Here is a 14,529-nt window from a genome sequence, read left to right as displayed (position 1 = left end):
TGCTCCCCCTACTGGCCTGAGACAGGAGGCATTGCATGCTAATGTTCCCCTGGCCAGAGAACCTCCCCCTTGCTCTCAGACACAGCTTTAATTACACTTGTGGCATCCAGGCCTGGGTGACACATTCCCCCTAGTGAAATTTAGTACTCCGGGACTAAACAATAAACAAAGACAATATGCACAACAATAACACATTAATAGACAGACGACGCACAAATTGAGTTCTTTAGGTCACAGTGTGGTCTGTGACCGGGTGTCCATATCACCAACACAACGGGAGCCTTAACCAGGTGGGGGTCTGTCCTACCCCAAGTCCTTCACAGTCTTAGTTCATTCCTGGGTTAGGCTCCGAACGCAGTCCATACAAGGTCCCGGTTATACAAAGTCCATAACCTGTGAGTCCTTACGGTAGCTGCAAGAAACTGAAACACACTATTAATAAACATGCAGGTAACTTGGCAAACATTTCAACATTTGGCAACAGGGTTATTTACAATCTTAGTACACTCTATATTCTCCAGCGAGCGGGTATCTGTCCCTTTGTGCTCCTGGTTGACCTCCTTAACCCACTGTCTGGTGGTGGACCAACCTGGCTTTCCCCACTAGCGTTAGGGGTACAGCTACCAGCTGGGTGTACAGGTAGGGCAGGCAGCTGTCTGCGGGTCCTTTGGCTTACCGCAGGCATGGCAGGCTCACTTTCAGCAGAGGGTTGATTCTCCTGGGCTGCTGGAACAGGCTCTTCTGCCTCTGGAACCGCTTGCTCCTCTTCACCTTCCGGCTCTGGTGTTGGTTGTCGCTGTGCCGGTTGCAGGAAATGCAGGACAGGTACCACTATGGCATCATTTATGCGAGTCCAGGACTGAGGGAACTCTCCGAGAACGGTGCTGATCATTTCTTCCTTGTCCGCTGCGGGTTCAAGGTCACTCTGATCCTCTTCTGCACTACGGAGTTGCTCGGGGCACCTTTTGAGGTGGTCTCTGGAGACGACACTAGTGGTTTCTCCTCCGTCCTTGGTGATTACGCACACCTTTGGGTTGTCGTGGTCAGACTGCAGTACGGTGTAGGGTTCCCTTTCCCACTGGTCGTCCAACTTATGTAGCCTTCTTTTTCGCTTTAGGACTTGCTCACCAGGTTCTAGGGGACAAGCAGGGGCGTGTTGATTGAAGAGTCTTTCTTGCTTCTCTCTCACCTGGGCCAGGCTCTTCTCCACACTCTCCTGCACCTTCTTGTACTGCAGTTGCCTCTCCGTATCCCAGTCCGCATCCGGGGAGGTGTCCTCAGGTATTAGGACTCCCATCTCCAGGTCTACGGGCAGCTTACCCGGTCTGGCTCGCATCAGGTAAGCCGGGGTGCAGTTTGTAGCGTTCACCGGGATATTGTTGTACATGTCTACCAGGTCCGGCAGTTTTTCTGGCCACAGGCTGCGTTCCTCCAGGGGCAACGTCTTCAGGAGATCAATGACTATATTGTTCATCTTCTCACACATCCCGTTGGTTTGGGGGTGGTAAGGCGTTGTACGAATCTTCTTACAGCCATAGAGGTTGCAGAACTCCTGGAAGATTTCAGCCTCAAACGCTGGACCCTGGTCTGTCAGGACCTGTTCCGGATACCCGTGTGGACGGCAGAAGTATTGCTGGAAGGCTCGGGCCGCTGTTTGGGCTGTCAAGTCCTTTACCGGGACCACCACTAGAAAACGGGAATAGTGGTCCACGATTGTCAGGGCGTAGATGTATCCGGACTGGCTTGGAGCCAATTTGACGTGGTCCAGAGCTACCAGCTCAAGAGGCTGCATGGTGACGATGGGCCTCAAGGGTGTCTTCTGGCTGGTGCGGTCCTTCCTCCTCAGGTGACAAGGGCCACAGTCTCTGCACCACTTTTCTACTGCTCCTCTCATGCCGACCCAAAAGAACCTTCCTCTTAGTAGGAACTCCAGTTTCTTCCAACCGAAGCGCCCCGCTCTGTCATGGTAAGCCCCCAGGACCATAGCTGCATCCCGCCTTGGGACCACGACTTGCCAGGTCAGCTCGTGCGTCCGGTGGTTGACAATCCTTCTGCACAACTTGCCTTCGTAGAGGAACAGCTTGCTCTTCTCCTTCCATAGCTGCTTGGCTTCCTCTAGGGCATCTGGATCTAGGCGGGCGTCTTCCTGGGTCAGCAGATCTTTCACCAGGTGGACTGCAGGGTCACTATCTTGGGTCTCGGCCCAGCTGTGGTGAGGTAGGGGATTCATCATCACAGTTGTTAGATCCTCCTCCTTCACGCGGTGAGAGTGTTGAGCGGCTCCATACCGGTGAAACGTGGGGAGTTCTACCTCTTCCAGCTCTTCTGGGTCTTCGTCACCTTCAGGTAAGTGAGGCATTCTTGATAGGGCGTCCGCGTTGGCGTTGGTTTTGAGTGCCCGGTATTTGATCACAAAGTCATAGTTGGAGAGACGGGCCATCCACCGCTGTTCCAGGGCACCCAGTCTTGCATTGTCCAGGTGTGTCAACGGGTTGTTGTCCGTGTACACGGTGAACTTTGCGGAGGCCAGGTAATGCTTGAAGCGTTCCGTCACGGCCCACACCACCGCCAAGAATTCTAGCTTGAAGGAGCTGTAATTCTCCGGGTTCCTCTCGGTGGGCCTCAGCTTCCGGCTGGCGTATGCGATCACCCGTTCTCTGCCCTGTTGGTTTTGGGACAGTACGGCTCCCAGTCCCACATTACTGGCGTCAGTGTGGAGAATGAAAGGCTGGCCGTAATCAGGGTAGGCCAGGATCTCATCCCCAGTGAGGGCCAACTTTAGCTGGCGGAAGGACTCCTCTTCCGGTTTATCCCACTTGAAGGGTGGCTTTTGACTTCTGGACTTAGACTGTCCGATCAGGAGGTCCTGCATAGGAGCTGCCATCTTAGTGAACCCGGGGATGAATCTTCGGTAGTAGCCTACCAACCCGAGAAACTGTCTCACCTCTTTGATGTTCGAGGGGCTTGGCCAGCTCTTGATTGCCGTGACCTTGTCAGGGTCGGGGGCCACTCCTTCCGCGCTTACCACGTGCCCTAGGTACTGGACCTTTGGTTTCAGCAGGTGACACTTCGATGGTTTTACCTTCAGGCCATAGCCTGCCAGGGCTTCGAACACCTCGGCCAGGTGCTTTAGGTGGTCCTCGTAGGTTTTCGAATAGACGATCACGTCGTCCAGGTAAAGGAGGACCGTCTCGAAGTTTCGGTGCCCTAGACAGCATTCCATCAGCCGCTGGAAGGTCCCTGGTGCGTTGCAGAGCCCGAAAGGCATACAGTTGAATTCGCTCAGTCCCATCGGGGTGGTGAAGGCGGTCTTCTCCTTGTCAGCCTCTGCCACAGGAACCTGCCAGTACCCGCTAGTAAGGTCCAAAGTAGAAAAGAAGTTAGCAGATTTTAGTGCGGCTAAAGACTCCTCTATTCTAGGCAGCGGATATGCGTCTTTGTGGGTGATACAGTTGATTTGTCTATAGTCCACGCACATTCTCATGGTGCCGTCTTTCTTTTTGACCAGAACCAAGGGGGCTGCCCAGGGGCTACAGCTGTCTCTAATGACCCCAGCTTCTTTCATTTCCCGCAGCATACCCTTGGCGTTCTGATAATGTGCAGGGGGTACAGGTCTGTGCCTCTCTTTTATTGGTGAGTGGATCCCGGTGGGGATGTGGTGTTCTATCCCCTTTACTCTGCCGAAGTCTAGCGGGTGCTTACTAAAGACTCTCTCGTACTCCTGTACCACCCGGTAGACTCCTTGTTTTTGGTGCAGGGGAGTGGAGTCAGCACCCACATGGAGTTTCTGGCACCAGTCCTCCTTTTGTTTCTGGGAGCCATTACCCTCCGCCTGAGGAGATGGAGGCAAGGGTTCCACGGCCCTGATAGCTTGGTGTTCGACAACAAACAGTTTGGCGAGTGTAGCGTACCTGGGTAAGTGTACTTCCCTCTCCCCAATGTTGAGGATGCGGACGGGCACCCTCCCATGACGGACATCAACCACCCCCCGGGCTGTCAAAATGGTGGGCCTGCTGTCTGAGTACACGGGTTCTACCATGGCTTGGTAGTCTCTACCTCTCAACCCGATTGCAGTCCGACACCAGATCATCATTTCACTTTTGGGAGGCATGGAAATGGGGAATGGATCACTGAGTCTTACGCTACCGATCTCACCACCAGACAGTTCTACCTGCTGCCGTCTCATCAGGGCTTTTATCTCCTTGTTGAGGACTCTCTTTTGGCTGGAACTAGCATTCACCGCCACCTGTTGTAGAATTACAATTACTTCTGAAAGACAATTTTCAATTATGTTAGTACCCACAGTTATTTTAGGGTGACTTTCATGACGGTCAATGTCCACAATAATCACTCCCTGTGCCGGCAGTTCAACTTTACCAATTTTAATGGTCATCTCCTTGAACCCCATCTGCGGCACGGGTAAGCCATTACTGGCGATGATGCTCAAGTTACTGTCTGGATACCGTGTGATATCAGCATCAGTCCAATACTGCTTAAAAAGTACATAAGGGATTGTGGTTACTTGCGACCCAGTATCCAGCAAGGCGCTCATGGGGATACCGTCCAGCATCACGGGTAAAACCGGGCGCCCCCCAACGTACTTATCACGCCAATTATAAGGGCCTGGTGATCTTATGCCTGGGGGTCGGCCCTCTGCCCCAGGTTGGACCCGTTTAAATTACAGTACCTGGAAATGTGTCCGGGCTGGTTGCAACGACGTTAAATGGGCTGTCCATCATCTGCGTAGCGGTCTGTGGGCCTCCTTCGGAACGACGGGATCCTCCTCTGTCGACGCCACGGGACATCTTCCGGACTTGAAGCCAGCTTGATGGGTCTTGACGGGTCCACTTGCAACGCCTGGACGGTCCTGGTCAACGCCGCGACGCTCCTGGTCAGCTCCTGGACTTGGTGGTGCAGGCCTTTCGACGGGACTTGGTTCAGGGCCTGTGCATCAGCCTCCACGGAGTCCATAGAGGAGGGCGCCGCCTCCTGGTGGTAGGTGATAGCAGGGCGCCGGGGGTTTATAGCGCCACTGGTTGCAGATTCACGGAGCACCCTTATGGCCCTGTCCTTAAATTGGGCAAAGGTCAAGTCGGGGTTCTGGAAGAACATGAGGCGCAGCTGGGCCCTGTGGGCGCTGGACAGCAGACCCTCTATGAATTGTTCTGTTAGCAGCTTATCGGTTTCCTGCACACTGCCAGGGTCAGTTTGTTGAATAGCCCTCAAGGCTTCCTGCAGATTTAGGGCATAGTCTCTGATGCTGTCCTGTGCCCGCTGCTTACATCCATAGAACCTCATTTTAATTTCAGCGGAGGTACGTGTATCAAAGGTACCCCGCAGCCGGGCCAGAATACCCTTCACAGTCCCTTTCTCCTCAATGGGCCATGATTTTACCTCCCTTTGGGCTGCGCCAGTTAACTGCCCTGTCAATATGCTGACCTTCTGTTCCTCTGTCAGGGGGTAAACTTGGAACAAACTATACAGTCTTTCCGTGAAGTCAGTTAGGGCATGGGGCTCCCCTGAGTATTTGGGCAGCCAGGCCGCTCCAGTGATGTAGGGCAAGGAAAAGGGCATCACCGCTGCTGCAGCTGCGTTGGTGGTAGTGGGCGCCTCTGTGTCCGACATCTTCCTCCCCCCTAGTTAAGCGTGGCCTACCTTCCGACGATCCTCTTCTGTAGGCCGCGGCTCCGCTGCTGCTGCTATGGACGAGGACCTGGCGTCGCATCCTGATGACGTCAGCGTCGCTCTCTCTCCCTTCCAGGACCTTGCGCAGCGTCGGAGCGTGGGGCGGAGCTTCGGATCTCGCGCGGTTTTGACGTCCACGCCCCTCTTCTTCCCGCGCGGCGTCCTGAAGATGGCGTCCGATGGCGGGAAACAGCTGCGGATGGCGGGAAGACGGCAGAAGATGGCGGGAAACGGTCCAAGATGGCGTCTGATGGCGGGAATCTGCTCCGGATGGCGGGAAACGACTCCGGATGGCGGGAAACTTCGCCACAGGTAAGTTACAAAAGTCTTTTTCAGGCACGCAGTACCCGGTGGTTGCGGGCACGAAATCCTGCCGACTACGCCAAAGCTGACTCGCCCCCTGGTCCGTGGGGCACTCGGATCCAGGCAATAGGGAACGATGGGAGTAGTAGTGGCAACCCGGTTCCGTGGCTCAGGGTGGTCAGGCCAGTGGTAGTTCGTTATATTGATTATGTCCGACTACGCCACCCGTGGATTGCGGCCATGAGGAACTGCCGCTGCATGCAGACCGCTGGGGCTGATGAGGTGTGCAGCTATGGTAGTGTGACTCCCCACGGGAAGAGTGCGGCCCCAGGGCAGTATAGTGGATGGTGGGAGTGATGGTAGTGCTGGAGGAGCAAGGAGCACACAGACAACAGGTTGCAGTCCAGGGTCTTTACTAAACAGGTAAACTGACCCACAAACAGTCCCAGCTAGGAGGGGACCTGGATGTCTGAGAGCAACGGGGAAATTGGCCCTGGTCAGGGTGAGGGTGTAGGCCTACCGTGCTTTCTGCGCTCCTTCTGACTATCTCCTCCTGATAGGATAACAGCCCACGTTTCCGAGCTTTCCGTGCTTTCTCGCCTGTATGGCCTGCGACGTGGGTTCCTTTCTGCTCCCAGCCTTGTACGGCTTTACTGGTCCCTTCGGTTGTGGCAGGGCCTCCAGGCTTCTTAGGCCAAGGAATGTACAGTCCCTTGCGGACTGGTTCTCTGCTGGGGGATGTGGAATCCTTCCAGCCTCAGACACCAAAGTCTGGTAAAATTAAGTCTTTTCTTTGCCAAGACAGGCTCTCTTCGCCTCTTGTCTCTGGCTGGTGGCTCTCTCCTACTGCCACACTTCCTCTTAGGTGCAACACAACTTTCTGTCCCTGCTCCACTCTGGGACACGTCTCAGAGCTGAGACAGGCAATCCAGTTCTCCCTAACCCTGTCCCCAGTACCAGCTTTTATAGGGGCAGCCTGCTCCCCCTACTGGCCTGAGACAGGAGGCATTGCATGCTAATGTTCCCCTGGCCAGAGAACCTCCCCCTTGCTCTCAGACACAGCTTTAATTACACTTGTGGCATCCAGGCCTGGGTGACACATATCCACCTTACTTCTGCACAACACAACTGATGGTCCCAACCCCATTTATAAGGCAAGAAATCCCACTTATTAAACCTGACAGGGCACACCTGTGAAGTGAAAACCATTTCCGGTGACTACTTCTTGAAGCTCATCAAGAGAATGCCAAGTGTGTGCAAAGCAGTCATCAAAGCAAAAGGTGGCTACTTTGAAGAACCTAGAATATAAGACATATTTTCAGTTGTTTCACACTTTTTTGTTAAGTATATAATTCCACATGTGTTAATTCATAGTTTTGATGCCTTCAGTGTGAATGTACAATTTTCATAGTCATGAAAATACAGATAAATCTTTAAATGAGAAGGTGTGTCCAAACTTTTGGTCTGTACTGTATATATATATAGATATGTACCGTGCTGAAAAAAAATAAAGGGAACACTTAAGCAACACAATGTAACTCCAAGTCAATCACACTTCTGTGAAATGAACCCGTCCAGTTATGAAGCAACACAGATTTTGAATCAGTTTCTCCTGCTATTGTTCAAATTGAACAGACAACCTGTAGAAATGATAGGCAATTAGCAAGACAACCCCTATAAAGGAGTGGTTCTGTAGGTGGTGACCACAGACCATTTCTCTGTTCTCATCCTTTTTGGCTGTTGTTTTGGTTACTTTTGTATTTTATCATTGCTTTCACCCCTAGACATACAGTAGCATGAGGCAATGTCTACAGTACAACCCACAGAAGTTGCTTAGATAGTGTAGCTCATCCAGGATGGCACATCAATGCGAACTGTGGCAAGAAGAGTAGCTGTGCCTGTCAGCACAGCGTCCAGAGCATGGAGCACATACCAGGAGATAGGGCAGTACATCAGGAGACATGGAGGGGGCCATTCGAGGGCAACAAACCAGTAACAGGACCGTTACCTCCTCCTTTGTGCTAGAGGAGCAGTGCTAGAGACCTGCAAAATGACCCGCAGGAGGCCACTGACATCCATGTATCTGCTCAAACTGTCAGAAACAGACTCCATGATGGTGTTATGAGGGCCTGACTTCCACAAGTGGGTGTTGTGCTTACTACCCAACACCGTGCAAGGCAATTGGCATTAGCCAGAGAACAAGATGGAATATACCCATATAGGACAGGAAGGGAAGAAATGCGCCTATGTATATTTTATGAGGGTAAGGAAAGAAAGGGGAGGGGGAAGAGGGGGGAAAAAAAGGAGGAGGAAGAAAGGGGAAAAATAGGGGGGGGGGAGTACTCCCTCTCACAACACCGTCCAGAAAATAAGAACGTATCACTCTGTAACTGATACCCATCCGGGTTAATAGGCAAAAAGGCAGGGACATTATCCTATGTGGGTCAAAGACATAGGGCCGAATGGCACATAAAGAGGTGCATTCACAGAGATGCTGGAAACTCAAATAAAGCAACCAAAATGCAGTTGATCATTCAAGCCCAGTGGTTTAATGCTATTCATCCTATAAATCCACTGGGCCTTCTTCTGGAGGATTTTCTGGTTCCAGTTACCACCTCTTCAGGATGGGACGACCACTTCCATTACTCTAAATGTGAAACACTCCAGACTACCCCCATGTTCTTCCATCACATGTTTGGAGATGGGAGTGTCCTGGGCATTAAGAATATCCCCAATGTGGTCTCCCACCCTCCTCCTGAATTCCTGTTTCATCTTTCCTACATAGTCGAGTGGGCAGGAACATTTGAAAAGTTATATTACGCCAGAGGTGCGGCTATTGGCAAACTGGCGACATTGATAAGTAACTTCAGTTATCATGCTCGTAAAAGAGCCAGAAATTTTGACATATTTGCAGAATTTACATTTACCGCACCTAAAGATACCCTTGCTCCTGTTCTCCAACCATGTGGGTAATTTCTTGGGAGGGGTGTAACAACTGTTGACCAATTGATCTCTGATCGATCTCCCCCTCCTAAAGGTGATAGCTGGATGGACAGGTATTAGATCGATCAGTCCAGGATCGGCCCTCAGAATGGCCCAATGACATTCCAGGATCCTCCTCACTACCCCTGCCCCGTCATCAAAAGTCCCAATGATTTGTAGAATGGGGATAGCATCCTCTCTATTTTTGGGTCTCAACAAACTGGTTCTCTCACACGATGCGGCAAATTTAAATGACCCACTGAGAGTCCTCACCGAATAGCCCCTATCTACAAATCTCCTCCAGAGATCCCTGGCTTGATCATAGAACATCGGGAGTGATGTATAATTTCTCCTAACACGGAGATATTGGCCTTTGGGTATACGAAGTTTGAGGGGCAAGGGATGGGGGTGCTATCCCATCTATGGAGATCATTGGTAAAAGTTGGTTTGCGAAACGTTTCAGTTGTTAAAGTACCCAAGACATCCTTGCCTATTCGCAAATCCAAGAAATTAATTGTGCAGGAGTCTATCTCAGAGGTAAACCTAAGCCCAATTCAATTGATGTTTAACTCTTCAACGAAGCTGCAAAAAGATGCAGTGTCACCAGACCATAAAATGAGAATATCGTCAATGTAGCGCCCCCAGAAAAGTATCTGGGGGCACCACCGTAACGAAACTCCTTTCCCGAAAATGACGGTGTCCCCCCACCAGCTCAGGAACAGATTTGCGTACATGGGGGCACACGGGCTCCCCATCGCGGTGCCCCTGAGATGGTGGTAAAACTGACCGTCAAAAGAAAAGACGTTATGCTTCAATGTAAAATCAAGCAGTCATGTCAATATTTGACATGAAATCAGAATAAACCTTTCCTGTGTTAGGTCAATTAGGATTACCATATTGTTTAATATTTGCCAATTGCCAGAATAATGAGAGAGAGAGAATGTTTTAAGGCATTTTATGACTTACTGCAAAGTCAAAAGTTTACATACATTTCATTAGTATTTGGTACCATTGCCCTTAAACTGAATGACTTGGGTCAAACTTTTGGGATATCCTTCCACAAGCTTCTCACAATAGTTGGTCAGAATTTGGGCCCATTCCTCCTGACAAATCTGGTGTAACTGATCCAGGTTTGTAGGTTGCCTTGCTCGCACCTGCCTTTTCAGCTTTGCCCATAAATTTTCAAAAAAAAAATTCTCCAAAAATTAAGGTCTTTGTTGCTGTGTGCATTTGCAAACATTAATCTAGCTCTTTTATGTTTCTTTTGGAGTAATGGCTTCTTACTGGCAGAATGGCCTTTCAGCTCATGTTGATACAGTACTCATTTCACTGTGGATAATGACACAATCTTACCAGCTTCTGCCATCATCTTCACAAGGTCTTTTGCTTTTGTCATTGGGTTGATATGCACATGTTGGACTAAAGCACGTGTATCTCTAGGACACAGAACATGTTTCCTTCCTGAGCGGTATGATGACTGAGCATCCCCATCTTGTTTGTACTTGCGTATAATTGTTTGTACAGATGAGCGAGGCACCTTCAGGTATTTTGAAATTGTACCCAAGGATGATCCAAACTTGTACAAGTCCACAATTCTCTTCCTGATATCTTGGCTGATTTCTTTAGACTTTCCCTTGATGCTTCACAAAGAAGCAGTGTGTTTCAGGTGTGCATTAAAATACATCCACAGGTGTGTCTCTAATTAACTCAGATGTTGCCAAAAAAACTATTAGAAGCTTCCAAACACATGACCTCATCATATGGGCAGTCCAGAATTGCTTAAAGGCATAGTAATCTTAGTGTATGTAAACTTTTGACTTTTGCAGTAAGTAATAAAAATGCCTTCAAACATCCTCTCTCTCATTATTCTGGCATTTGGCAAATATTAAACATTATGGTAATCCTAATTGACCTACAACGGGAAAGGTTTATTCTGATTTCATGTCAGATATTGAGAAAAACATGCATATGTGTCTTTCAGCTGTATATATTCTGTAGGAAATTTGACTCAAACTCGATCCTTTGCAGATTGATCTGCTTATCTCTACCAGGTTTGGTACATTTAAAAGCCGGAGATGCCTCTAATGTAAGAGGAGCAGGGAGGGAAGGGTACATCTGGGACCAGCTTCTTGGACTAAAAAACATGGTCCCCATATTTTAAAGTAATATTTTCTCTGAAATGCAACAGCTTTCAAAGTAAAACATACCTGACTGAAATGATGGAGCCAGTGTCTGATTCATGCTGCTCGTGGTTCAGGCCGTATGAATTTTATGACAGGTTCCCTTTAACATCACATTTATTTTTATGGCAGTCATGATACCAGATTAAGTTTTGCTTTACATCATAATGATAAAAGCTTATAAAGAACAATGCTGTACTTAAAGAAAACTACCGTATTTTTCGGACCATAAGACGCACTTTTTTCCCCCAAAATTTGGAAGGAAAATGGGGGGTGTGTCTTATGGTCCGAAGTTACTTTACCGGTGGTGGTGGAGCGGGGATCGCAGGGTCCTCTGGTGGTGGCAGAGGTGAGATACAGCTGGAGCCAGGGCCTGTACCTGTGCTGGAGTGGCTGGTGGCAGGTGTCGGGTGGTGAAGCAGAGGAGCCGGGGCCTGTGCCGGGCTGTGAGTGGCTTCCGGCAGTGAGGCAGAGGAGCCGGGGCCTGTGCCGGGCTGTGAGCGGTGTCCGGCGGTGCGGCAAAGCAGCGCGTGCGGCTTCCGGTGGCTGCGGCCATTTTCCTGAGGCCGTGATCTACAGGAAAATGGCCACTTGATCCGGTGCATGCGCCGACCTGGAGCTCCGGCGGCCATTTTCCAATAGATCACGGCCTCAGGAAGATGGTTGCGGCCACAGGAAGCCATACACGCTGCTCTGCCGCATCGCCGGACGTCGCTCACAGCCCGGCACAGGCCCCGGCTCCTCTGCTTTACTGCCAGACGCCGCTCACAGATCCAGGCCCTAGAAGATCCACAGGCCCCAGCCGGTCCACAGGCCCCAGCAGGTCCACAGGCCCCAGCCAGACACCGGCATCTCACCTCTGCTGCTGCCAGGTTGAGGCAGGGAATGGTGGGACCTGCGATTCCGCTCCACCATCACCGCAACTCACAGCTGCTGGAGCACCGGCTTCATGTATCCAGGGTCCGCAGCATTTCTCCACTTCTGCCGGGCCGGTTTCCTGAAGGACCCTGCCTCCTGCTCCACCACCTCCCAGGTAAGATACCTAATCAGACTATAAGATGGACCCCATCTTATAAAAAACATTTTTTTTCCTATTTTCCACCCCAAAATTTGGGGTGCGTCTTATGGTCCGGTGCGTCTTATAGTCCGAAAAATACGGTACATTTTGATAAAATGGGAACTGACCCCAAAAATAATTGTGCTATCCACTGATATCAGTGGAATCAGTGGAATCACATATAAATGTTAAAATCATGTTATTAGCTTTAAGTTTAAAGTTTGTGTGTGTTGTGTTTTGTTTAGAAAGAACGGGGTTTAAATTGAGACCAGCTGCTGGTTTACTTTCTGCCCGAGATTTCCTGGCATGTCTAGCTTTCCGTGTGTTTCCATGTACACAGTACCCGAGACATCCTTCATCTGCAATGCATTCACCCGAACCGTAAGTAAAGTTTCATAAATGAATGCTTTATTTACCCAGGGTGACTCTGGCCACAATTAGAAAAGTGCTCCAAGTTTAGCTTTTAAATGTAGACCTCTTTATGGTAGCTGCTGACTTTCCAGGCCCAATTATTTGCAGTGTTTTCTGCCTGGCTTGTCTTCCACAGTGCTCAATGTGCACGACGGTGAGTGGCAGATTTGTGCCTGACATGTTTTTAGAGTTATGCAATACAGTAACAGCTCTGTAAAAGTTCCTATGTGATTAGACTAATTAGAAGGTTTATTGTGAGGTTATTGAGGCGCTTAAAGGGGTGGTCCAAAACCAAATTTTATTTTATTTCCAAATATCTATCTATTTAATGTCATAATCAAATCTTTTTTTTTATATACTTTAATTAAAAAATATTTATCCTTCCCTCATTACTCTATCTAACTGCTTTATTTTTTTTTCTTTCATTATTTCCTTTGTAATGATGACGCTTCATTTGAGATTCCCAGTGGAAGGCAGAAGCTGATGTCTCTGCCGCAACCTCTGCCCTCACCCTGAAACGAAGCGTCATCAGTGACATCCATTTCAGGGAATAAGTTACTCCCTGCTCTACAGGGCATGTGTTGGTGGTCAATGTGGATGGATGCTCTGTATGATCTTGTCACCATGCACTGTTCTTCTCAGTGCACAGTGACAATGTGCTCTCTCGCCGGCTCTGATCAGAAGTGATGAGCCGGTAATAGAGTTCACTGTCATTGCACATTGTAAGAAGCAAGCAAGCGAGCAGAGACCAGTGCTGCCCCCACACTTGCAGGAGCGGCGCTGGTCTCTGCTCACTCTTTTTCTTTTTGCTTTTATATTAATGATATAAAAGCATGGCTATCAAACAGATATCCCTTTGCCTAATGGTAATGATATGCCTGGCATCCCACAAGAATTCCAACATATAGCTTGACATGCTCACCAGCACGACCGAGGGTCCCGTTGGTTCACATTCCACTTCCAATATACTATTAGCTGCCATCCTATCGTCATGTATTACTCCATTGGGAGCATGTAGTAGCACTTATTTGGTTATGGGCTATGTGCAATAAGCTACATTTATTATGTGATTTGTTTGATGAATAGCTGAAATTATATTTTTGAGAATCTGGCTATATTGATATTGACAGTCTTTCATATCTTTTCCCCAGTTTACTAATAAGGATCAATAAATACCATATACTGAACTATTATGTGAATATTGATTTATAGCATTCAGATATTAAGATCCTGGCAATGTTCACCTCCTCTGTATATATACTAGCCACTAGGCATTCACTGGGATATTAAGCGAGACCATAGCCAATAGGATTGTTTGTTTCATTAATACAGCCACAGTGCCCTCTTGAGGCATTTCTGCCTTTTTTATGTTAATCAATTATTTGATTTATTGGTGTGTTTTTTTATGTTAAATAAAGATGATTTTTTAGCTTCTTTTTCTTCAGGAATTTATCTAGTCCTGAAAAAGGTTTTCAGATTATTGTTTGAAGTGCCATATTGATATTGTTTGATAAATCAATTCTCTTGTTTGTAGACCATATGATGTGATTGCTACAAGGCATCATGGGAAAGCTTGTACGGTCGCGCCTGACATCATATGCATTCATTCTCTGACTGATGCTGACTCGCCCCCTGGGCCTAGTGTGGACGTGTGTGTGGATACACGGAGCCGGGTCTCTGGGGGTTGTAGAATCCGTGGCGGTGACCCGGTCCCGTGGCTCAGGGTGGTCAGGCCGATGGCGGTATTTTGTGGGGGTTTTAGGTTAATTGACCGACTACGCCACCCGTGGATTGCGGTCAGCGTGTACCGCCGCTGCAAGGCAGTCCGCTGAGGCCGGTGTGGTGTGTGCAGCTAAAGATGGGATAACTCCCCACGGGAAGAGTATGGCCTCAGGGCAGGAAATGTGGATG

The 14,529-nt window shown here is 49.2% G+C and overlaps 1 protein-coding gene across 1 annotated transcript in view; it reads left to right on the top strand.

The window, feature by feature from the left end:
• Positions 1-14,529, top strand: part of LOC141165022 (tyrosine 3-monooxygenase-like) — a 172,700-nt gene that overhangs the window by 89,697 nt on the left and 68,474 nt on the right. The window contains exon 8 of the mRNA XM_073650674.1: positions 12,453-12,588. Coding sequence (XP_073506775.1) covers positions 12,453-12,588 — 136 coding nt within the window. The remainder of the gene's footprint in view (positions 1-12,452; positions 12,589-14,529) is intronic.

Source organism: Phyllobates terribilis, unplaced genomic scaffold (genome assembly GCF_046119375.1).
Source record: "Phyllobates terribilis strain yellow unplaced genomic scaffold, ASM4611937v1 Scaffold_11__3_contigs__length_659146591, whole genome shotgun sequence".
Classification (NCBI taxonomy): domain Eukaryota; kingdom Metazoa; phylum Chordata; class Amphibia; order Anura; family Dendrobatidae; genus Phyllobates; species Phyllobates terribilis.
Note: the sequence above shows the minus strand (reverse complement) of the source record. Positions and strands in the feature narration are given on the sequence as shown.